The sequence below is a fragment of the Raphanus sativus genome, chromosome 8 (genome assembly GCF_000801105.2).
Source record: "Raphanus sativus cultivar WK10039 chromosome 8, ASM80110v3, whole genome shotgun sequence".
Lineage (NCBI taxonomy): Eukaryota > Viridiplantae > Streptophyta > Magnoliopsida > Brassicales > Brassicaceae > Raphanus > Raphanus sativus.
The window spans coordinates 3,538,124-3,562,350 of record NC_079518.1 but is presented as its reverse complement, the minus strand read 5'-3'; the positions used below and the strand labels follow the sequence as shown (position 1 = coordinate 3,562,350).

The following is a 24,227-nucleotide window of genomic DNA, read 5'->3' as shown; positions in this document are numbered from 1 at the left end:
TGTCCAGCCCATTAGATATTTACTTGTAATCTTGGCCCGTTTATGGCCCATTGTATTTAGGCCCATGTCGCCATGTATTTCCTATATAAGGAACACTTTGATTCAATAATAAGATCAGAGTTTTCACAACAGAAACAATTTACATCCTATTTGGTTCGTGCACAATAATATTCCGTTTCTTCTCAGCACAATATACCATAGTATTAACAAATTTCAAAAAGAAAAATTTGATTTTTATTGAGTAAAAAAAACATTAATAGTTTATTCATCATAATTTGCGGAATTTACCTCATTCCGCAAATCTTTTTTATTTTCTTTCAGCGATTACAGATTATTATTAATTACCAATCGTCGTTGATATAATGATAATGGAAACTAAATGGTAGGACAGAAAATGATGGAGTAATTAGCATTGGCACAAGTAAAAGTGCTTGTAGCATCATCGTATGCGTAGCTATACGCCTTGGGGCAAGCTGTTTTAAAGATCCTCGAGTAATCCGTGGGCGGACAAGTCTCCGGCTTATTGAATGCACCTGTGCAACAATACTGCGGTGTTTTAAATGCCTCGCAAGCGCTCTTACACGCCGCAACATTCCCACCGTTAGTAACGCTTAGCTCGTTGGGACATATCTTGTTCAGGTCTGAAACGCATCCCACGTTTTGGCAATCGCCTGAGCCTCCTTGCGTCTTGATTTCCATCTGGACGTTGTAACCATCGACAAGGCTTACGTCGTAGAAGTCCATCGCACCGCCATGACCGATTGTGAATTCGGCTAGCGTAGCCGGTGGAACTCCTCCTGCACCGGAGCATTGTAATTTGTTACCACAGTCTCCGGTGAGACATCTTCCGGTGCCAAAAGCATCGAAATTGCAGCCGGTTCGACCCCAGATTCTGCCGGACCAGCCCGCAGGAGCGACTACGTCGATAGAAGCTCCTGGAGTTAAGCCGAATCCGCCACCGTTGAGCTGTACACCGTTGTCTCCGGTGAGGATTCCAGGCCAAACGGGGAAGCTGCAGCGGTTCACTATGGTAAATACTGTACCCGAGACCACGGAAATTGCACCTTGCAAGATAAACAATCGAAAATAACTAAATTAGGTACTTAGGCCAGTTAAAAAAAAGTTAATTACTTTTTTCTCTGCATGGAACAGACTAAAGTTCATGAGTGCAATTTTAATCGTAAGAAAAGTGATCTATATTTGAAATGTTTGCAGAGAAGAGATAAATGTATGTATGCATGTATACCTGTAGCTATGATGAAGGAGAAGAAGAGAATGTGTAAGCCTGAGAAATTAGCCATTTTTATTCTCAAGTTTTTCTTTTTTTTTTTTTGCTAAAATTTATTCTCAAGTTTCGATCTGATAAGTAATGTTTATCGATGAATGAAAGTTTGTGTCTCAAATGCCTCTATTTATAGTTTTTCTGTGGTCAGTTGCTGGTACCGCCTGAACTAAACTGTTCGGCCGAGGTACAGGGAAATTTTATTTTCCACGTGTTACAAACTCAAGTAGGTTAGGGACACTACAAGAAATATGTATATTCTTAGCACGAGAAATATGCTATAGGAGAGGTTTCATAGCGAATTCATAAATGCTATGTTATCAACAGCTATCGTAGGTACTCCTTTATGATAGCATTTTTTGAACGCTACAAAATATACAGATACGATAGCAATATTTGGATGATATTATTTAACTTAACTATAGCAGTACTTTCGTGTTATTGATAGGTCATTATATAATAAAAAAATAATTATAATAAAAATAAAAATAAAATAATTGGAAACTAAATCAAATTTTTTTTATAATTTAAAATATAATAAATTTTATTTATAACTAAAACTGGTTTACAAATATATTCAGGTTTACAAAACTAAACCAGAAACCAAAAATAAAGTCAAACCACTAACTCTGTTTACACTAAACCAAACAAAAGAACTAAACCTAAAAAAAAAAGAATCCCTATCTTTCTAACTCACAGCCGCTTTCAACCACGTCCATTAAGCCTCTTCATCTTCCTTCACCACCTGAATCTTCTTCATCTTCCTTCACCACTCCCATCTACGTCAATATGTCACCACCGTGAGCCGCTGCAAACCTACTCGAGAACTCTGACTCCTTCTTCCTCGCGGATTCAACCCCGAGCACAAGTTTGCAACTTATTTCCGCGTCGTTTTGTTCTGTCCAGGTCGTCATGCTCAGCTCCGGCGTGTTCTCAGAGAACAAAAAAAGAGATAAAGAGAGAGAGATAGAGATAGCAAACAGAGAAGAGAGAGCGAGACAGAGGAAACAGAGAGAGACAAAGAGATAGGGAGTACCGGTGATGAGCAGAGGAGTAGACGTGGTGGTGGTGAGACGAGGAGGAGACGTGGTGGGACAGAGATGGGAGAAATTAGAGATATGAGAGTGAAGGAGAAGATGAAGAAGTTGAAGAGTGAATCGAAAAAAAAAAAGAAGAGAATGAGATGAGATCTGTCGTGGAGAGAAAGAGAGAGAGATAGGAAAAAAAATTAATAAATCTCAACCTTTAGATCTAAGTTAATCTAGTGGCTAAAAAGTGTGATCTATGCATCTGAATTTTATTGGTCAGAAAATTTTATCTTTCTTTTTGTTTTGTTCTTCACTATTTGATAATTTGTTTTGTAAGTAATTTTTCTTAGTTATATTTTATATAAAACGTTATATTTTGTATTTTATAATTTAAATTTAAAGTTTGATTTTTTGAACATGATAAATTGATATTGATTTTAAGAACTGATGTTTAAATTTGAAAATATTAGATTGATATCAAGATTATGATTTTGGTCATCATTTTAAAAATTTGTATGTTTATACTGAAATCTGATTTATAGTTCAATCTGATTTGTAATTCGTTTATAAAATTGTATGATTGATTTTAAAGTCAAAGAGTTTAAACTTAGATTTAATGGTTTAAAAGAAATTATGATTAAGAGTAAAAGTTGGTTTTGTGTTTTAAGGTTTGGATGTTGGAATATGAGGTTTAGGGTTAAAGTTTAGTATTTTGGATTAAAGTTGGAAAATAATAGATCTGAAGACTAGATATAAGATTTGTAATTAAATTTTTAATAATTTAGATTTGAAGTGTATACTTAGAGTATCAGATGTATAGTTTATGTTTGAAGTAATGAGTGGTTTAGAATAAAGAGTTTCATTGAAGATAAAAGATATGTGTTTAGTAAATTATAGTTCAAGATTAAAAAGATGAAATTTTGAGTTTAATTTTAAGATTTGAAGTTAAAATATGAAAAATAAAGTTTTAAGGGTTGTATTTAGAGTTTAGGGTTGAAAACAATATTTGAGGTTTAGGGGTTCAAATAGTTTTTTTAGCATTATAAAAATGCTATTATATGTCTTTGATAATATTTCCGAAGCCGCTCAAATAATATTTTGAGCGCTTACATCTAATTACCCGCTAAGTATTGGCGGTATCGGGAATAGCATTGATTAAGTGCTATTTTAGGTTTTCATCTATTATAGTGTCTATTTAACGCTGTTATATAATACGTCAAATTTTAAGCCATCTACGATAGCAGTTCTGTAAAATGTGCTATAACAATATGCTATTAATGTAGACTTTTCTTGTAGTGGGAGACTTGACAATGTGTTTGAATATAATGTATTCCAGTCCGCAACACAGTTTAGGGCTGCACAAGTTATCTATTTGACGTAACATCCCTACAAAAGATAAGGCAAATTGCAAATATTAGTTTTATGAAAGTTGGAGTTTCATCCTGATTTACTAACAAATTATATGTATACATGTGCATATTGTATTATAAATTATTTTATTTTCATAATAAATGGGTGCAAGTTAAAGAACAAAAATATGCATTAAATGCATATAAAATCTATAGTGACTACAAAAAAATATATTCTAATAAAGGATAAATTTATTATAATTAATATTTTATGTAAAATTTCACAAATATTAGTTTTTTAAATATACACACAATCTTTTGTTTCAGTTTTATTTTATTTTTATATATAAATTATTTATTATATTGGAAAAACTTAGTTAAATTCAACCACACGGTGGTGGATTTGTGATTTTGAGGGAGTTTGGCTTCAATATGAACCCAAAATATGAACCCTGATTTTGAAATTTTGTGTGGTCATCCGAATTACCTGTTATTTTGTGTTGTGGGTTTCGTGGACTAATCAGTTGGCCTCGTTCGCCGGATTCCCACGGTTATAAAAAAAACTTAGTTAAATTCATTTATCTTCCCACTTGATGATTTATATCGTAAACTTAGAAACTGAAAAGGACAGACGACTTTTATAAGATTACAGACTTGTCAATGTTTATGAAAATAATGTATTCTAGTCCGTAGCATACTTAAGGGCTGCACACGTTTTTTTTTTCCGAAACATGGGCTGCAGACGTTATCTATTTTTTTTTTTGACTAAGGGCTAGACACTATTTGATTCAAGAGTTTCAGATATCTACTAGAAATCAAAGTACAACAAAAAAAAATGAAAAAAAAATTGTATCCGTTAAAAATAAAGAATATTGTTGAGTGTTGTTTAATCTTTTGCTTCTATTGTTTAGCTATGTAATTACCCCATCAAGAAACCTAATGACCCTGAAACCAATGAGTCTCTACAATTGATACAACATGTTCTGATCAGACCTAGACACTACAAGAAAAATGGCTTTTATTAGCGGACGAAAAACGCTATCTATCAATACGATAGCGGTTTATGAAGCGTTGTGTCATCGCCCGTCATAATAGGTCAAGCACTTTAGATAGCGGTTTTTTGCACTGCTATCTTATTGTCATATATTATAGCGTTTTTTTATATGCAATTAAATAGTCTTTGATTACATTTATTTTCTGTTATTATTTATATTATTAAAATGAAAAAAATATAAATATTTCATTTTCAATATTTATAAATATTCTTTTTAAAAAATGTAATATATTAAAATTATAATTTATAAATTAGATTGAATTAAAAATTACAAATGGTTTACATGAAAAAAATAAACCAAATAAACCAAACCTAAACCAAGCTTAACCCTAAACCTATTTGCTAACTAAACCTAATAACGAAACACGCCGCTTTCAAGCTTCTCAACTCAGCCGCCGTCAACCACCATTCGCTGTGAAGACCAAGCCCTTGCATCTCTCTCTTCTTTCCTTTGACGTCGGAGACGGCGACGGAATCACCACGGCTCTTCCCACTCACTGTCGTCGAGCTCGTCTTCGGCTCACCACTGCTTATCTATCCTCTCCGCGCACCTTTGTCTCAAGCATCAAGTTTCATAGAAAGCAAGCTCTCCAACTAATAAAAAATAAAACGATTTAATCAGTTATAAACCCTAGAAATCGATTTCAGATCTATATTGATTTCTACCTGTTTCTGGATCGATGAAGCAGAAGCAATGGATAAGCAACGTATTGAACTTTCTGTGTGGATTGAAGACGTTAGCGACACTTTTGGAGCAAGCTCACTTACACTTGGATTTCCAGATCTCGACCATGTGTCCATGTTGTCTTCTCTTCCGTCCTTCCTCGAAGTTCACCGCCATTTGAACAAGAGGAATAAGAAGAGACGGTGGTGGTCGTGGTTTAGAGAACAAGAAAGAGAGATGTGCAGAGACAGGGAAAAGAAGAAGAGAAAGAAGTTATGGCGTAGAGAAGAATAACAAAATAAAAAGGAAAGAAAAAGTTTGGAGACAGATAGAAAAATTGGTTAATTAACTGTGGCCATTGGATCAACATTTATCAAAGGCTGAAAGTAGCGATCTTTGTCAGCCACATTATTGACCAATCAGAAAACAGTTAATAAATCACTATCTTTAGATCCAAAAGAAGATTATGTGGTTCGTATATAACACTAGTCCAAGTCCAAAAATTTTCAAATTGTGACATGAAGTTAGTTTAAAGGTTTAAAGTAAAAGAGTATAGTAAATGAAATTAGTTTAAATTTAGATGTTTGAGTATATGGTTTAAAAATTTTGTATTTTGATTTAAGATTTAAAGTTATAAATTTGGAATAAATGTTTGAATATAGGGTTTGAGGGTTAAAAGTTTAGGGTATTGGAATTTAAGATTAATTATTGAAAGAAATAGTATTGAGTTTATGTATAATATTTGAGGTTAAATTTAAGATTTGATATTAAAATAGTTAGATTTTGAAGTTATGTTTAAAGTTTAGAGTTTAAAAACTTGTTTAGGGTTTAAAGATTTAAAAAGTCAAAGAGAACGTTTTTAATAATGTGCTATTAAAAGATCTATCATAGCATTTTTAAATATACAATTATATCATAGTGTTTCTAAAAATACAAACGCTATCTAAAACTAACGGATATATCAACCATAGCAGAAAGCGAAAAAACGCTATCTTCGTCTGCTATTAAAACGCATTTTTCTTGTAGTGAGATATTGGTAATGTTAGAATGTAAATATGTTTTATATGGCAGGAAGCACGGGGGAGACTCACCAGCCTGCTATTCAACTTCAACACCTGATAGATAAGCTGATTCGCAATAGAATCTCAACGATTCAAACAATGGGAAGGAAGGGATACGAGACAGCAATGACCGTATGGTTTGCGTGTCAAACGGGTTGATGATCTTTGCACATGTAATCTGTAGTTTTCAGCCTAGTAGATTTTTTTTTGAACTAAAGCTGCATTTATTGTAAAAATGTATTTGAATCGAAGAAATTTAATATTCATTCAAAAAAAATTAATATTACAAAGCCAAAATTGAAAGACGATGCACATGAGAGATCTCTAAAACTGGACAAGCAACAGGACATGAAGAATCCAGCTCCTCTAAGTTAGCTCAGAGCAACTCTGATGATAAGGGGTTCCCCTATAGGTGATCCAAACTCCTATTCCTCAGGAGGCTCAGAGCAATTCATCTTTATTGCGTAATAAACAAAACACAAGATTTTCAAACTTTCTTTTGCTATAATCAGATCCAAACTCGAGCCATTAACTAATTCATACACTAACTCTCATATATTTATAAACGTTTAAACTACTATTAACCATTTTGTTTTCTTTCTTCGGGTGAGCAGTCTCGAGCCTGAGATTTACGAGCTCATTCTGAAAACCACAATAATTTTTTTTTAGTTAAGATCAGCTATGCTTACATATATATATAACCATTTAAAATTTAGGGAATTCAAGACAAATTCCACTTGACTATGTCTATGAGACACTGCAGTTGAGTTTTAATAGCGTATGCAAACAAGAATACCCGTTTATATAGATGACGATGAGGACATTAGCCACGGGAGGATGTATGTAATGGTGAATTTGGAATGAAGAAAAAAAGATATTAACAAGAATAATTGTCTCAACTGTTCATTCATTAATATCCCTTGAAAGCTTGTTTTTGCATTTTTACACATCACAGAGAAGTTCTTTTTTTAAATGCATGCACAATTACATCGGATTGATTCGTGCTAAATAACATTTTGTTTTGCCTCAGCACAATAACTCCATCTAATCGACTAATCCAGTTGGTTATGTATAATGAAAAGTAACAAAGTTTTTTTTTAAAAGGTAGTTATGCTTTCTGTGTATATAAAAATATTTTGATTTTATTGAGTGAGTAAAAACACTAGTAATTTATTCATTATAGTTTGCGGGATTCATCTCATTCCGCAAACCTTTTTTATTTGTTTCAGCGATTACAGACTATTATTAATTACCAATCATCATTGATATAATGATAATGGAAACTAAATGATGGGACAGAAAATGATGGAGTAATTAGCATTGGCACAAGTAAAAGTGCTTGTAGCATCATCGTATGCGTAGCTATACGCCTTGGGGCAAGCTGTTTTAAAGATCCTCGAGTAATCCGTGGGCGGACAAGTCTCCGGCTTATTGAATGCACCTGTGCAACAATACTGCGGTGTTTTAAATGCCTCGCAAGCGCTCTTACACGCCGCAACATTCCCACCGTTAGTAACGCTTAGCTCGTTGGGACATATCTTGTTCAGGTCTGAAACGCATCCCACGTTTTGGCAATCGCCTGAGCCTCCTTGCGTCTTGATTTCCATCTGGACGTTGTAACCATCGACAAGGCTTACGTCGTAGAAGTCCATCGCACCGCCATGACCGATTGTGAATTCGGCTAGCGTAGCCGGTGGAACTCCTCCTGCACCGGAGCATTGTAATTTGTTACCACAGTCTCCGGTGAGACATCTTCCGGTGCCAAAAGCATCGAAATTGCAGCCGGTTCGACCCCAGATTCTGCCGGACCAGCCCGCAGGAGCGACTACGTCGGTAGAAGCTCCTGGAGTTAAGCCGAATCCGCCACCGTTGAGCTGTACACCGTTGTCTCCGGTGAGGATTCCAGGCCAAACGGGGAAGCTGCAGCGGTTCACTATGGTAAACACTGTACCGGAGACCACGGAAATTGCACCTTGCAAGATAAACAATCGAAAATAGTAAATTAGGTAATTAGGCTAGTTAAAAAAAGTTAATTAGGTTATTTATGTTTTTTTCTCTGCATGGAACAAACTAAAGTTCATGAGTGCACTTTTTAATCGTAAGAAAAATGATCTGTATTTGAAATGTTTGCAGAGAAGAGATAAATGTATGTATGCATGTATACCTGTAGCTATGATGAAGGAGAAGAAGAGAATGTGTAAGCCTGAGAAATTAGCCATTTTTAATCTCAAGTTTCGATCTGATTAGTAATGTTTATCGATGAGTGAAAGTTTGTGTCTCAAATGCCTCTACTTATAGTTTTTTCTGTGGTCAGTTGCTGGTACCGCCTGAACTAAACTGTTCGGCCGAGGTACAGGGAAAATTTATTATCCACGTGGTAGAAATTCAATTAGGTTAGAGAGACTATTGACGTAATGTGTTTGAATATAATGTATTCCAGTCCGCAACACAGTTTTTAGGGCTGCACAAGTTATCTATTGACGTAACATCCCTACAAAAAATAAGGCAAATTGCAAATATTAATTTTATGAAGGTTGGATTTTGATCCTAATTTACTAACAATTTATATGTATACATATTAATTCTTATAGGTAAAAGGGTAAAAAAAATATTTATTGTAACTCTAAAAGTATCTCTCATATTCAATCAAATGCAAAAACAACCTAAATGGATGTTAGAATATAGAATTTTAAGTAAAAGTTTATAAATATTGTTTTCCAAAATCGAAACACTATTTTTCTTTTCAAGTTTCTGATTGTTATCTACATTTACATTTACTTAGTTTAATTGATTTCCCACTTGGTGATTAATATTACAAAATGAGAAATTGAAAAGGATATATAGACCACTTTAATAAATCAAATAGATCAAAGAAGACTTGACAATGTATTCGAATACAATGTATTTTAGACCGTAACATAGTTTAGGGCTGCATAAGTAATCTATTTGATTTAGGAAATTCAAATACCGGCCCGAAATAAACAGTTATTAATGATCAGATACGGTGAAGTGCAGGGAACACAGAGATGTTAAAAGTCAAACCAACACTGTGAAATTGACTTCAAAGCCTATTATTCTACTAGTATTCTTACTAAGCCGCCTCGAGTTGACGGTAATAATAATATCCTAGCTGGCACAGACATGACCGCAATGAGTTTCTTATACAGAAACACTATCTAGAATCTAGAGCTAATCTATGAAAGATCAATATGTAATAGATGTGCACACATATTGTGTTCAAAAAGAAAAAAAATGTGGCCTACCGGTGTACACCGGAGGAGGATCTCTGAGTCCTCTGCCTTTTCACCTGCGATCCGTGCCTCTTCTCTGTAGCTATCTAGTTTGTTTCGATTTACTGTGTCTTGCCTGTAATCTAGTGATTTCTGTTTCCCGGTGTACCGGAATTTTGTAAACCGTCGATGCCCTTTTGAGGGTTGATAAATTAATATATAACTTTTTAAAAAGAATGTGCCACGTAAATCAATGATCCTGCTTGTCTCCGGCAACTCTTACTTAGCCCTTAACGGAACGTTTCTCCTAGCGAATGCGATTGATCAGTCAATTCGATTTGGGAATGTTACATTGTTGACAGCCTTTAGTGGTGTGATACCATGGTTATTCAACCTCCATTTCCATGGACTCCCTGTAGCAGATATGTATGGACCTGCTGCTGCTCTTCTGGTTGCTTCCCTCACGGGTTCTCAATGAAGGACACTCGCATAGGCATAGTTATCACCGGCACACGGGGGGACAAGGACAACAAGACTATTACATGAAAACGTTATTTGTTTTCATCTTCGTTGTGTCTTCCCTCATCTTAAGCTAGTGAGGAGATAGATTAGATCTGATTTCATAAACCCGTGAAAAATATGCTGTGATTTGGCTTGTAATCCTCTGCTTAACAAAACTGTTCATATGTTAATAATATACTGATGTTTCTTCAAGGATTTGCTTTGCGAGTCTTCAAGACTTATGTTGTTTAGGTTATTCTTCGTAATGTCAAAAATCGATCATTATACTCACTGTCATATGATATGACTCATATCATGGGGTTACCTTCAGTGGAATTATTGGTTGGCTTCAGCAAACACGTTCTTTGTGCTTCTTATTATTATTGAAAAGTCTTGAATTAGCGAGAGACTACGATGAATCTAAGCGATGTTTCAATCTACATTATTGTCTGCACATTGTCAGTTTACTCTGTCCTCTTCCCATTTTGCAGTAAATTATTCTCCAGTATGATAGCTTTGTAAATTGCAAGACAAGACATAAGATTCTCTCTATTACTTAGCACTAGCTAGCAACCACAAGGATTGTCTGCCCTGGAATAGAAAAATTCTGGTTACGTGAATTTATTATCATAACTATATTTGTTTACATCCTTAAAAATTGGATTATAAAATAAGTATGGGACCGATTTGGTATATATACAGACATTTAAGTAACATGAAGTCAATGCATCCAAGTTGTTCTTAACTATTTGGAAGTAGGATATGTACCTATGGAAGTTATGGCTTATGGACTCATGGAAGTGAATGTATACTATAATTGCTTACTCGAAATCTACCTTTGAGACCCATTATAGATTTTATATTTCCTGTCAGAGAGCTCACACATACATGCACAACCTTCATTACAAAGATGTTTCTAACCAGATACTACTATATTCTTTTATTTTTTTTAAAATATGATACATGTGTATAGTGCATACATACATGATCGTGTGTTGCCTTCCCTTGCACTCAGGAGTCAGGACACATGCGTATTTATTATTTATATCGTCTGTATGGTCTATCTAGTGTGCCATATACCTTCATTGATCATATAACACGAAGGCACAATAGAGAGAATTAAGACTTAATATGTGCGTGGCTTGGATTAAGATGATCGAATTATTTATTCAGTAACATCTATATACTATTACCTTAAAAAAATAATAATAAGACTTAACGTTTGTTATTATTTTCATTTTTATACATTGTCATAACCTTACGTTTGTTATACATGTGTATTGTTTCTATATCATACGATGGTGTTTATAATACAAAGATTAAAACAATAGTTTAAAGCAGAATTAGAATTCAACATTGAAGAAGAGTAATCATAGTTTTGAGTTTCATGATTTCAAACTGCGGAATAAAGTTAGCTATGGCTGTCGCTGAATGATTATTCATATTAATACTATATATAAGAATCATAATGATGAAATGAAAAGAGTTTTGTTTAAAATAGATGAAAGTAAATAGAAGAAGGAACCTCGCATTCTCGCAATGCTTAGAGTTTTAGCACCCCAGTTCCCTTAAGAAATAAGTGAAGCGGTTTTCAAGAAAAAACGATGGCCCAACAGATCAATTTTGCCTTCTTAGTAATATTTTTCTCGTGTTTACTTGGACGTTTTAACATGTGGAGTAAGTAGTGGTTGTGTAGGGCTGAGATTCGAGATCGGTTCTTACACAATGCATTTGATCTTTTATGGTGCATTGCAATGAGGGGTCTTTTTCTCTTTAACAGCAGCAATGAGGTGTCTTAATCGCGAGTGTTTACAATATGAATGGAATTCATTTGAAATAAAATGATCTTAGAAAAGCAAAAAGGACTACAGAAAGAAAAAAAAGACATGTCTAAACTCTATAAAGACTAGAACAAAAAATAAAGCACTCGCGATTTCACATTTGCTGATGAAAGAAAAGTCGTGCCCTTCGGATTTGAGATATTATTCCACTTCACGTTTGGCCCACGCGTCTTGCTTTTCCTGCATTTATTTTTATGATCATGAGTGATAAATGTTTATTAAAATGAAAAACTTTATGATATGATATTTTATTTATTTGAAAAACTTTCATTATGTGATGAAATTCATGAAAAACTATCAGTACTAAATAAAAGAGCTTATATATGTGCTTAATATCTATACTATTAAAGTACAAGCACATTTAGATTTTTACTCTATTTATCCCTATTAAATAGGCTTTCTTTTGTATTCATTAATGACATTTTGGACATTTTGCATTGATTTCTTTTTTAATTGTTTTTGGTTTGTCATTAACCACCGGTTTCCTAATTCAATTTTGGTATGTGATTATTCCGTGTTTGATACTGTATCATTTTAATATTTTTCCAACCGGACATGTTTGAAACTGCATCGTTTTTTCTCAAACTATTTAATGGTTTGGTTTTAAACCGCTTTTTCCTAAATATAATCCCAACTATCTAACAAAAATTATTTATAAAAAATAAAAATTGTTTATTGGTTCAACCGGTAACTGGATTTCGATTTTAGTAGTATTATTGGATTTTTAATTTTTTTTTTTTTTTTAAACCCGAACTGAATTTATCTTTGATCAACCGGTAATCCGTTCAACCGCAGGTCTCAATCGAATTTTAAAACACCGATCAAAACTATAAAACTGTTATATTGATTTATATTTAAAATATCTAATTCAAAATTAAAAACCTAAAAATACATGTATAATATAATTTTACCGAACATAAATCTGGATATAAAATACATATATGAGACGGATTATATAAATACATATATAAGATGGATTATATAAATGTGATTATATAAAATTTTCACCAAACATAAACCCGCGCTTTGAAAGCGCGGATCAAAATCTAGTTACCGGTTATTCTTCAAGTATAGTTTCGTTTTTGTGTGTGACAATAATTAGATAATATGAAACTGGAAATGGAAAGAAAAAGGGAAACCCACTCCCTGACCATGTGCCCATCCTCATGAACTAAAATTTAGAAGACCATTCAGAAAATAAAGAGATATAAAATAAATTTCAATAATTGAAAAATAAAAGACCAATAAGCCACAAAAAAAAGTGGGAGCAGTATTGTAAAATGATAGTCGTTATAAAAGAATTGAAAATGGATTCAATTTGTATATACATTGTAAAATGTCATTTCACCTACAAATTATGTAGTCATGGCAAGTGGAAAATGACCAAATTAAAATAGAACCTTCAAAGAAAATCTAACAAAGCCTATATAAAAACGAATAGATTTACTATAAAGCTTGAAGCTAGACATTACATCCCAACCATTAGAATTATTGACCAAGTCATCTATAAAATTTTTTTTTTTTAAGTTTGCTAAATTCTAAAAACATTCATTTCACGTTTTTATCGTCCCCTAATTTTTGTGTACTAGTTTTGAATCTTAATAAGTACTAAGAAATAGCCAACCAGTATATTATATAAATCCAATACAAAATTTGAATTCCAAGAGTATTCGTTTGTATTACATGCAGACAAATATATGTATATTACGTGTGTGAATTTGATTTTGAAAAGTACTTATCATTTTCATACATTAACTTCCATGCATTTTGTAATTTATAAGAAAGGACAAAAAAATTATTACAAAGACTAGAACCTTATTCCTAATTCCTAAATCACTTGGTCATCAATTAATACCAGTATACATTATACTCCATGATATAATGTCGATCTCAATGATTTTCGGTTAACATGTGGAAGTAATAAATTGCCACACTTCTTCAATCAATATAAAAAAACATTTAACAGTTCCAAAGTTCAAAAAATCTGTAAATGGTATTTGACCAAAAAAAAATTGGTTTCACTGACACAATAATATGGGTTTCAGAGCTTTAGATCAACTAATCATAATTAATAAAAATATTAAAATAATGAAATGATGAAAATGGCTTGGAATCTAATCAATATATAAAATTTATGAGAGAAACCCAAAATCTAAGCAAAACCCTCCTCTCTCTCTCTCTCTCTCTCTCTCTCTCTCTCTCTCTCTCTCTCTCTCTCTCTCTCTCTCTCTCTCTCTCTCTCTCTCTCTCTCTCTCTCTCTCTCTCTCTCTCTCTCTCTCTCTCTCTCTCTCTCTCTCTCTCTCTCTCTCTCTCTCTCTCTCTCTCTCTCTCAAGCACATGATAAAAAGTCTCGGAGACAGCTCCTCTCAGCTGAGAGAAACCTTCGAACACCATCAGAGTGTCTGAGCAAACATGTCCCAACATCTGCTTCTCATTCTCCTCTCGCTTCTCTTCATTCTTCTTAATCCCATTTCCGCCTCTCCAATTATCCAAAAATTCAAAGAAGCCCCACAGTTTTACAACTCTGCTGATTGCCCCGTACTCGATCCCGGAGACGATGACAATGACGTGGCGGCGAAGAAGCCAATCTTCTGCTCCCGTCGAGCCGTCCACGTGGCGATGACACTCGACTCCGCCTACATTCGCGGCTCGGTCGCCGCCGTCCTCTCCGTCCTCCAGCACTCCTCTTGCCCGGAGAACATCGTCTTCCACTTCGTCGCCTCCGCTTCCGCCGACGCGTCGTCTCTACGCTCCACCGTCTCCGCCTCGTTCCCTTACCTCGACTTCGCCGTCTACGTCTTCAACGTCTCCTCCGTCTCCCGCCTCATCTCCTCCTCCATCCGCTCCGCCTTAGACTGTCCGCTAAACTACGCCCGGAGCTACCTCGCCGACCTCCTCCCGCCGTGCGTCCGCCGCGTCGTCTACCTAGACTCCGACCTGATCCTCGTCGACGACATCGCCAAACTCGCCGCCACGGATCTCGGCCGAGACTCCGTCCTCGCCGCGCCGGAGTACTGCAACGCCAATTTCACCTCCTACTTCACCTCGGCTTTCTGGTCGAACCCGACGCTCTCCTTGACGTTCGCCGATCGCAAGGCGTGCTACTTCAACACCGGAGTCATGGTGATCGATCTCTCGCGGTGGCGGGAAGGCGCGTACACCGCACGCATCGAGGAGTGGATGGCGATGCAAAAGAGAATAAGGATTTACCAGCTGGGTTCGTTGCCGCCGTTTTTATTGGTATTCGCCGGTTTGATTAAACCGGTTAATCATAGGTGGAACCAGCACGGTTTAGGGGGAGACAATTTTCGAGGACTGTGTAGGGATCTGCATCCTGGTCCGGTGAGTCTGTTGCATTGGAGTGGGAAAGGTAAGCCATGGGCTAGACTCGACGCAGGTCGGCCTTGTCCGTTAGACGCGCTTTGGTCTCCGTACGATCTACTTCAAACGCCATTCGCTTTGGATTCTTGACCATTTTGGTTTACTTATTATACCGGTACATACATACTACATACGTCGAAATATACTTGTGATTTTTTTTGGTATAATGTAAATCTATTCATAAATCGTGGCAAACAAACAAAAAAGAAACATTTTGGTTTGATGTTTTGTTCGTTAAGGCGATTGAAAATATTACGCGAGTTTAGAGGCGGCAAAACGCTGTGTTAGCGTTTGCATGTTGGAATACGGAAGTAAAGAACATACATACTTTTTTGAAATAACGATTGCGTTTCAAGATTCTGACAAAAAAATAATCAATTTCAAGATTGAAATAGATTTTAATGGTTTGTATTAAAAGTTCAAAGTGGCATTTTATTGATAGAAAAACGACATTTAATATTGTGTCAAAGTATAGAAGTGAAATAATCAAATGATGATTGAATTATTGGATGTTTATTAGCTGCAAAAGTCTACGTTTGCGTTTGCATTATATGGGACAATGAATATGAGAGAGTAATTGGAACATTATAGAAAACAGAAATTCATCTCTGCCCAACCATACAAAAACTGCAATATTGTTGTAAATGGAAGAAGGAACATGATGCCCGATGGACCGATTCTATGTGTAGATGCTTCATAGGTCGAGGGGGCACATGTGTTGCCACGTTTTGCAAGTTCTATTGTCTGTCTTTAAAACAAAAGCACGTGTCTTAAGTTTTGTCTTTTCCACGTAAACTTCCATGAGCTCCTTATACTAGAAAACAGTAATGTCACTAAGTATTTTGAGTAAGAAATGTTCTTCGAAGGGAAAATACTAGATAAGATTAATACAAGTAAATCGTAACCTGGACATGGTCGTTTGAAGCTTGTAACTAGGGAGAGACACTATAATGCAGATATACATAATGTTACGTTCAAAGAAAATAATTGAAGACAAAAAGTGTCGGTGATGTGAGCGAGAGAAGGTGATAAAGCACGAGCAAAGTCCCATCATACATTAATGTAAAAGTTCTTTGACCTTTGAGCCTACTTCCATCATCTTTCTTTCTTTCTTTACTCTGCAGAATGTATTTCAAAAAGATATTTGGTACATTAAAATGTTAGTTGAACAAAAAAAAAGTACATTAAAATGTTAGATTCACTTTTAAATTTCATTCTAATATCCAGTATCCACATTCCACACATACGGAGCTACTGTGATTCATTTTTAAATTTCATTCGTACACAATGTATATCAAAAAGATACTTTTACATCAAAATGTTAGATTAAGTGGATTTTTTCTTTAAGTCACACAATACACTATCTTTTTTTTGTGAATAAGTTGAGAGATTTCTGAGCTTTCTGAAACAACACATGACAAGGGACCCACCATGTCCCAAACAATACCATTCAAAATCAAACCGGAACAAGCTATCCGGGTTTGGCAGATAAGAAATACAAATCGAAGGTAGGTCTGAGGTTTTGTTCACATCCAACAAAGGAAGAAAAGAGGTGGCGCGTCAATTTAATCACAGTAAGCTTGAGTTGGTATGAAGCAACTTAGTTATTAATCAATCACGTTTATTACAGTTGTTACATTAACCATTACAATCGTACATGACCCCACAAAGTCTTTCGGAAGGAACAACTGTGAAACAGAGAGCTCACTGGTTTGATCTGTTGATCATCTTATCTTATCTTATCAAAACCGGCGACTTACAATTGTCAGTTCTTCAGTCTTGTCACAGTCTAAAAGACTTCTAATGAACAGTTTCATATTCACTATTTGGATTCTTGAACAAGTGTAGTCCATGCGTACCTGAAGCCTTGTGTTAGGGTTCAGGGAGCTGCTTGACACTTCAGTCTTCATGAATATGACTCAACTTCAATGATCTTAGACTGTTTCCTTCAAGTATACAAGCGCACATCCAAATGATATTCGTAGTAGCGTCCATTCCTGTTTCACATCATCACTCATGGCAACATTGAAGTGATGGTTTGAAAGATTCTCACAAGTTTCGACACCATACTTATACTCTGGAAACTATCCTAACATCATAAACCTCATCTGAATCCTCTTCCATCTGTCTACTACTAATCCCTGATTTGATTACCGGATCCAAAACCTGGTTAACCTTCTCATCACCATCACCTTGTTTATAAGATACTCCTCCTCTAACCAATCCTTTTTCAACCATTTTGTCTTTTAAACGCATGGCTTCATCCGAACAACCACTTCTCATCAGTCCATCAATAATTGTGTTATAGGTAATCGCATTAGGAGTTATCCCTTTATGTGGAAGCTTACGCAAAAGCCTCTGAGCTCGATCTAGATTCCCTGACTTGCACAAGCCTTTTATCAACGCATTGTACGTAACAACGTTAGGAGTAATACCTTTCACAGACATCTCATCCCTAAGGTTGAACGCTTCGTTAACATCACCATCGACAGCACATCCATGAATCAAGATCGTGTACGTGTATTCGTCAGGACTAAACCCCTCGCGCAGTATCAACTCCGAGAAGAGTTTTCGAGCTTCCTTGAGTTTCCCAGCTTTACACAGACCTGCTAGAGCAACGTTGTACACAACGTTGTTGGGGACTAAGACCTTCTTAGGAGTAGTAGTACTATTCGCAACAGAATCAGCGATCTTCTGTGTTTTAACACACGTAGTAGTAGCAGCACCGGGACTAAGAAACTCTTTGAAGCTCTGGTAACCAGGGAGAAGAAGATCAAAATCCACAAGCTTACGCAACAGCAAACAAGCCTCGTCGATCTTGCCAAGCCGAAACAAACTTGTCGCAATCTTGCTGCAGATATTCACATTCACTTCAATCCCACCTTCCTCTATCATCTCTAAACACGTGGCGTAGGCTTTATCCATCGCTCCGGTATTGCACCAGCCCGTGATGAGAGCTCCGTACGTAGCAACAGTAGGAGTTAACCCTCTTGCACGTAGCTCCGTTACAAGATCCGTTACTTTATTCAAATGTCTACACTTGAAGGCAGCAGATATCAGAGTGCTGTACATCTCTATTGTGGGGAACATTCCTTTACTCTCCATATAATCTTTAACCTCAAAAGCTTCTTTTAATTTTCCGGCTTTGTAGTAACCGTGGCTCAAAGCTTGATACGTTTGCACATCAGGTTTACATCTGAACGTTTTAACACTGTCTAGAATCTCTCTTGCTTCGTTGACCTTCTCCATTTTACATAGCCCGCTTATCATCACGTTCAAGGTTACCGTATCTGTCAAAAGACCTCTCGCTAAGACGTTCTCCCAAAGCTTCATGGCTTCATCAAAATCGCCGAGCTTGAACAACGCTTCGAGAAGAGTGCTACAGCTAACCTCATCGCCGCTCACACCTCTTTTCGTCATCGTCTTCCAAAGGTTTAAAACTTCGTGATAAGCACCGACTCGGCTAAAGCCTTTTAGAAGAGTATTGTAAGTCATAACCGTTGGCACAACTTCTTTCTCGCACATTCGATCACAGAGCTTTAAAGCCTCGTCGACGTGACCAGCCCGGCAGTACCCGTCCACAAGGGTGTTGTAAGTATAATGATCCGGTTTCAAGCTCCACTCTTTCATCCGCATCAACATTCTCTCCGCTGCAACTAATCGACCAGCTTTGCAATAACCATTGATCAAGGAGTTGCAAATGGTCTCATTCGTTCTCACTCCCTTCCTCAACATCTCATCATGAACTCTAACAGCATCACTGACTTTACCACTGCGGCAATATCCATCAATCAACACACCGTACACAGGCTGATCCGCTTCCTCCACAGATTCAAACACCTTCTCAGCTTCTTCCATCAAACCTTTTTTACAATAACACTTGATCAACGAAGTATAAGTAACAACGTTCCTAGAAACCCCTCTCTCAGACATCAACCCCAACACTCTCGCCACTCCCTCCAAATCCCCACTCACAGCATAACCATTAACCAAACTATTAAAAGTCACCACATTCATCTCCATCTCTTCAGCAAACTCCATCGCTCTCTCCACTTCTCCCTCTCTACAGTACGCATTCACAACGATGCTGCAAGTAAACACATCCGGAGAAACACCAAGACTCCTCATCTGATCGTAGACCCGCAGCGCCACAAAGCTCTCACCTTTCCTAACCAAACAACTCAACAGACTGTTACAAGACAGCAAGCTAGGCACTCTCCCAAGTCCTCTCCCACCCATGTTATCAAACACGTGGAGAGCTTCCTTCACCAGACCCTTCTCCGCGTAAACCTTCAGCACCATGTCGAAGACGGTGGGAGAGAAGCGGAAGCTCTTGAAGACGCGGACGAGCTCGTCCCAGACGAGGTAGCACGAGTGGTTGAGTCCCACGAGCTCGCGTAGGTAAGCTCGAGTCCGGTCGTGCATCCTGGCTCTGGACAAGATGTGGACGATTTTGCAGTAGGACTTGTAATCGGGTCGGAAAGTCTGCTGCTTTGAGGCTAGAGAGAAGACCTCGAGGCAGGCTTCAGGGTGGAGGCGGGAGGCGCGGAGGAGGGAGTTGAGGAGGCGGTCGGAGAAGTCGAGGGAGAGGTCGTGGAGAGCATCGTACCTTCCGAGGACGAGGAGACGGGAGACACGTTCGATTAGTTCGGGTGGGATTCGGGCGTGTTGTCCTGCTCGGAGATGGCGGCGTAAGGATCTAGAGGCGTCGGAGAATCTGCGAGGAGAGTGGAGAAGAAGCATCTGAAAGGCGACATGGCGTGCCGGCGAACGTAGGAGCATCAGGAGGAAGTTAGATCGTTTGTGGGTTTGATGATTAAACCTTGGAGGAGCCCATTAAAACTTGGGACCTCAGGGTTCTTCACTTCCTTCGTCGGCGACGGAAAGAGAGAGAGAGAGAGAGAGAGTGTAAAGGAGAAACCTTTACTTTGGTTTGGTTTGGTTTAATACGGTTTGATTTTGTGTGGGTGATAGTTTTGGAATTTGAGAACATTTACAAAGGTATCTTTGGTTTGTTTACTGAACCAGATATTTGACTTGAACCTGAATTGAAAAACCAGAATCTTATCTGATATGTAAAAAATATCTGAATAGATTATGTGAATAAGTATTTGAATATTATTATAACCCAATTTAATATTTGAATAAATATCCAAGAAAAAAAATCGAAAATATGAATTTTTATCTAAAGTGAGTATTTAGAGTGACTCAAATACTCGATTTTATTTTTATTTTGGAAAAATGTATAAAAATATTCAAAACCAAAAAAATATTAATAGAAACCGTATTAAATTTAGATTTAGATAAATTCATAAAATTTAAAATTTATCCGAATTTGAAATATTGTTGTCATCACTCCGGACTTATCTATAATATTAAAACCAGATTAAGATATCCAATTCGAATGGATGCACATAAACAGGAAAAAAAATCAAGTAAAGAAAATACAAAAGAAAAAACCAATGAATTACACTATAAAATCAATCACATGAGAGTATGGCAGAGAAATTTCATATTTTCACCAAAAGAATGAGAGCATATAATAACAATCTAGCAAGGAATCCTATAAAAACAAAACAAAAGACTTTTTTGAGTTATTAAACCGGGAATCTCCCAGTCATTTGTATATGCTCAAGTGTTTGTCTCAAACCATACTTTTGAACCGCTAACCTCCCAGCCCTGAACCCATCTCCATAAACCGGAGAAGCATCAGTCTCGATCTGGTGCTTGAAAAACTCACCAAGCTTCCTCTCGTACGGCGACCCTGGTCCCTTCTTCACTCCTCTAGAAGATGAGGATGCAGCATTGCTGTTTCTTGAACCACCAGCACCTAACTCTTCTTCTAACCACTTATGAGCCATCACTTGACATATCCCCTCTTCAACGTCTTGGCTCACTGTCCGGAACCCTTTTCAAGACCACATTGGTAGTGAACGGTTCAACACATACACATGTGAAAACAAAAAGAAGAAGAGTCAAATAAAGTAAGAAACTCACCGTTGAGCCGCATCCACGCGTGCATCATCTCATGAGCTAGAATCGAACCAGTGAGTAGCCTAGGGAGACCAAATAAGATGAGAATGGCAGTAACCTCGCATCGACGAGTTAGCTTGAAAGGCTCTGTAACCATACTCTCAGCCCAGTTTCTTGTCTTCGATCTCTTTCTTACAGTTCTAACAGTTTGTTCTTCTGACAAGCAGAGTCCTCTTGTCTCTGGCATGTGATAGTGACCCTAAGAAACCACACAAATGATTTAAAACCTAGAAACACTTTAGAAAAATTGTTTTTCTTTTCTTTTTTTCAACTCACATTCTTTTCACCTTCTCTGGCTTCGTTAAGCGCTTGCCTCTCAACTAAGAGAAGTGGGACTTCCTGCTCTACCTTCATGTTAAGTCCTTCGTAGAATCCTTGTATCTGCAAGTATAGAGGCTGGCATTGATAAGTGTCCATCACCGCTGAGTCTAGACACTCAAGGCAAAGCTTCCGTCCATCGTTGAGTTCAACATATGCTGTATTCCGTGGCTGCAAACCAAAAAAAACTTGTTAACTTGGCTTTGATCAGATGTTTGGTTTAGGACATTGTAGGAAGGAAGGGAAACTAACCTCCATTCTTTCACAGCTGCAACATCTTGGAGTAGCGTCGTGTTCGTGAGAAGGGCAATACTTCTGGACCCAAAAAGGATGTGCCCTATATTCGATAAGACCAGTATAGTTTGTTGGAATCTGTCACAAGAAAAGAGAAGATAAGTAGCAAGATCCGAAAGAAAAACAAAAACGCACTAAACGAGATGGAAAAGGCTTTAAAGATATATATACATACAAAGTGGCTGCAGACATCACATTTTGGATGATATCTCTCCCTGTAACAAGCTTTGTGAAAAGGGTAGTTCCCAAACGTTGAGAACTATTAAGACAAAAATAAAGCAAAAAAAAAGAAAAGGAAAACATGTTATTACAATGATTGGAAGGTTAAACTACAAACAGAAAGAATGAGAATTTTGACTTCACCTCGTACTCAGAGATCGGGTGATTACATCCATAACAACGAAAACATTGTGGATGCCATGATGTATTGAGGCAATTCAGATATCTTCCATGGCCAATCTCCATATTGCAGCCAGCACAAATCCTATGCAGTGAAACAAGTGTTGTTTGATAAAAGCTAAAAAAAAAGAAACTATAACACATCAACCAAAAAATTAAAGTACCTGAAGTCCATTGAGAAAGCAGCAGATCTTGGATAGTAAATATCCCCATTGGCATAACCATTTCCTCCACCATGCATAGGTCCATTACCGTAGAAATCACCAGCCCCAGTGTCATAACTAGTTCCATTCCTATCCATCAGACTTTCTTGTATGACTCTAGCAAGCTGCTCATCTTCATCCACCATTCCATACTTCCCTGCTTTTCATTTTTTATTTTATTTTTTCAAATGTAACAAACTGATTTTGATTAGAAAAAAAACTATTGGCACCTGTATTTGTCTTTGGTCCTTGGTTCTCTTCTTCTAAAATAGACAATGCAATTGCACGGTCTACTTCTTCACTTTCCTGGCCATTCCATGTCTCCTATCAAAAAAAAGTTAATTTTATAAAAATACAAAGTTAAACAATAGAGCCATAGACTAGTCATCATACTAACCTCAGATGTAGATGGTTCCTGCGTGTGATCAGCATCTGTATCATCAGCACTAGGCTCAGAATGCGCATTAGGGTAGTTCTCGTAATAGCCATTATGATAGTGATCATTCCCCCTTTGGTTAGAGCCTTTGAAGATCTTGTTAAACCAACCCATAGTGTTTGCCTTCCTAATTAAACTATCTGCTCATCTATACTCAATGCTGGCACACAATCCTAGACTATTCTGATTCAGCAAAAACAAAAACAAAAAACTTAAATTCAAACTATAATTAATCCAGAAAGAATTGTTTTCACTAGTTCACTTCCAAACATGAAACTAATTCAGAGAATGAGAGCTCGAGAGAAGCTGTGTAGATAGAGATTAACTAACCTTAGGAGAAATCTGGTAAGATCTTATAAACTATTTTTTTTTATGATAGACGAAAACAATCTAATCAACGAAATTGCAGCAACGTAAGAATCTATCTACTTCTCCTTCTCCTTCTCCTTCTCTTCAAGATTTTGGGTGGAGAATCTAAGAATCGTATACAATTGGCTAGAAAAAAAAAGAGTTAATATAATTAATTTAAAAATAAGAAGGTAGCTTTGACAAAATCAATGTCTTGTAATAAAACGAATCAACCCAGAATGTGCTTTTTGATTACAGCCCCCGAAGTCAAAGTCAAAACTTTTGTGCAAACGCTAAAACCCCCAAAAATAATTAAAGGAAAAAAAAAAAGTCTAATGCCTTGGAAGTTTGGTCGTTGTATCTCTTTCTCCTTACAGGAAAAACGTTTTTTTTTTCCGACGCTGATAAGGAAGAGAATCAAAACGCAATATGTGAAAATATTCTAGATAATGACATAACTTAACCCAATCTTCTTAATTATAATTAGACTTTAATCGGACGGCCGTCTCATGAAATGGGGAAGAGTATTTTACTTTTCAAATGAGCTAATCATGTGTTTATTTCTTAGATAACAATCACGTCACCTGACACACGCGTCACAAGCCGCTACGTAAATGTGAATGTGAATAAGTATACGTGAATGTGAAACTACGCGGCAATGAAGATGCAAGAAAACATATTTTTTGTCAAATTAATAAGTATAAGATAAACCGTTTAATATATACAAATACGTGTCAACTATCAACAATAATCTGGTAATCAGATACTTGACGTCACCGTTGCATTTTTCTTTATACATTCGCT

At 36.6% G+C, this 24,227-nt stretch overlaps 5 protein-coding genes and 1 long non-coding RNA gene across 9 annotated transcripts; 1 reads left to right on the top strand and 5 right to left on the bottom strand.

Annotated features, from left to right (window-relative positions):
• Window positions 1-218: 218 nt before the first annotated feature.
• On the bottom strand, window positions 219-2,532 carry LOC108820977 (pathogenesis-related protein 5-like). 2 transcript variants are annotated; one of them, XM_056991773.1, is made up of 3 exons: window positions 2,319-2,532; window positions 1,247-2,214; window positions 219-1,064 (listed from the first exon to the last, which is right to left on the bottom strand). In XM_056991773.1, the coding sequence occupies exons 2-3, from the start codon at window positions 1,299-1,301 to the stop codon at window positions 376-378; spliced, it is 744 nt and encodes a 247-aa protein (XP_056847753.1). In that variant the 5' UTR covers window positions 1,302-2,214; window positions 2,319-2,532; the 3' UTR covers window positions 219-375. The 2 variants fall into 2 exon arrangements, with proteins under 2 accessions (XP_056847753.1, XP_018449524.1); XM_018594022.2 differs by having other exon boundaries at window positions 1,247-2,532.
• A 2,410-nt stretch (window positions 2,533-4,942) lies between these two features.
• Window positions 4,943-5,886, bottom strand: LOC130498330 (uncharacterized). Its single transcript, XR_008937224.1, has 2 exons — window positions 5,380-5,886; window positions 4,943-5,307 (listed from the first exon to the last, which is right to left on the bottom strand). It is a non-coding gene; the product is annotated as an uncharacterized LOC130498330 (long non-coding RNA).
• Window positions 5,887-7,590: 1,704 nt separating this feature from the next.
• LOC108822073 (pathogenesis-related protein 5-like) lies at window positions 7,591-8,703 on the bottom strand. Its single transcript, XM_018595090.2, has 2 exons — window positions 8,603-8,703; window positions 7,591-8,410 (listed from the first exon to the last, which is right to left on the bottom strand). The coding sequence occupies exons 1-2, from the start codon at window positions 8,655-8,657 to the stop codon at window positions 7,722-7,724; spliced, it is 744 nt and encodes a 247-aa protein (XP_018450592.1). The 5' UTR covers window positions 8,658-8,703; the 3' UTR covers window positions 7,591-7,721.
• A 5,601-nt stretch (window positions 8,704-14,304) lies between these two features.
• Window positions 14,305-15,689, top strand: LOC108822072 (probable galacturonosyltransferase-like 1). The gene has a single exon (XM_018595089.2). The coding sequence runs from the start codon at window positions 14,424-14,426 to the stop codon at window positions 15,480-15,482; it is 1,059 nt and encodes a 352-aa protein (XP_018450591.1). The 5' UTR covers window positions 14,305-14,423; the 3' UTR covers window positions 15,483-15,689.
• Window positions 15,690-16,977: 1,288 nt separating this feature from the next.
• Window positions 16,978-20,286, bottom strand: LOC108822071 (putative pentatricopeptide repeat-containing protein At1g19290). Its single transcript, XM_018595088.2, has one exon. It carries the CDS (start codon window positions 20,172-20,174, stop codon window positions 17,463-17,465), a length of 2,712 nt encoding a protein of 903 aa, XP_018450590.1. The 5' UTR covers window positions 20,175-20,286; the 3' UTR covers window positions 16,978-17,462.
• A 567-nt stretch (window positions 20,287-20,853) lies between these two features.
• Window positions 20,854-23,822, bottom strand: LOC108822070 (protein DA1). Of its 3 annotated transcripts, none has more exons than XM_056991654.1 (10): window positions 23,406-23,822; window positions 23,037-23,258; window positions 22,870-22,960; window positions 22,601-22,796; window positions 22,401-22,521; window positions 22,213-22,296; window positions 21,996-22,115; window positions 21,702-21,914; window positions 21,390-21,624; window positions 20,854-21,300 (listed from the first exon to the last, which is right to left on the bottom strand). In XM_056991654.1, the coding sequence occupies exons 2-10, from the start codon at window positions 23,187-23,189 to the stop codon at window positions 20,990-20,992; spliced, it is 1,524 nt and encodes a 507-aa protein (XP_056847634.1). In that variant the 5' UTR covers window positions 23,190-23,258; window positions 23,406-23,822; the 3' UTR covers window positions 20,854-20,989. The 3 variants fall into 3 exon arrangements, with proteins under 3 accessions (XP_056847634.1, XP_018450588.1, XP_056847633.1); XM_018595086.2 differs by having other exon boundaries at window positions 20,855-21,300; window positions 22,870-22,963; window positions 23,406-23,820; XM_056991653.1 differs by having other exon boundaries at window positions 20,855-21,300; window positions 22,870-22,963; window positions 23,037-23,253; window positions 23,406-23,820.
• Between the last annotated feature and the right edge of the window lie 405 nt (window positions 23,823-24,227).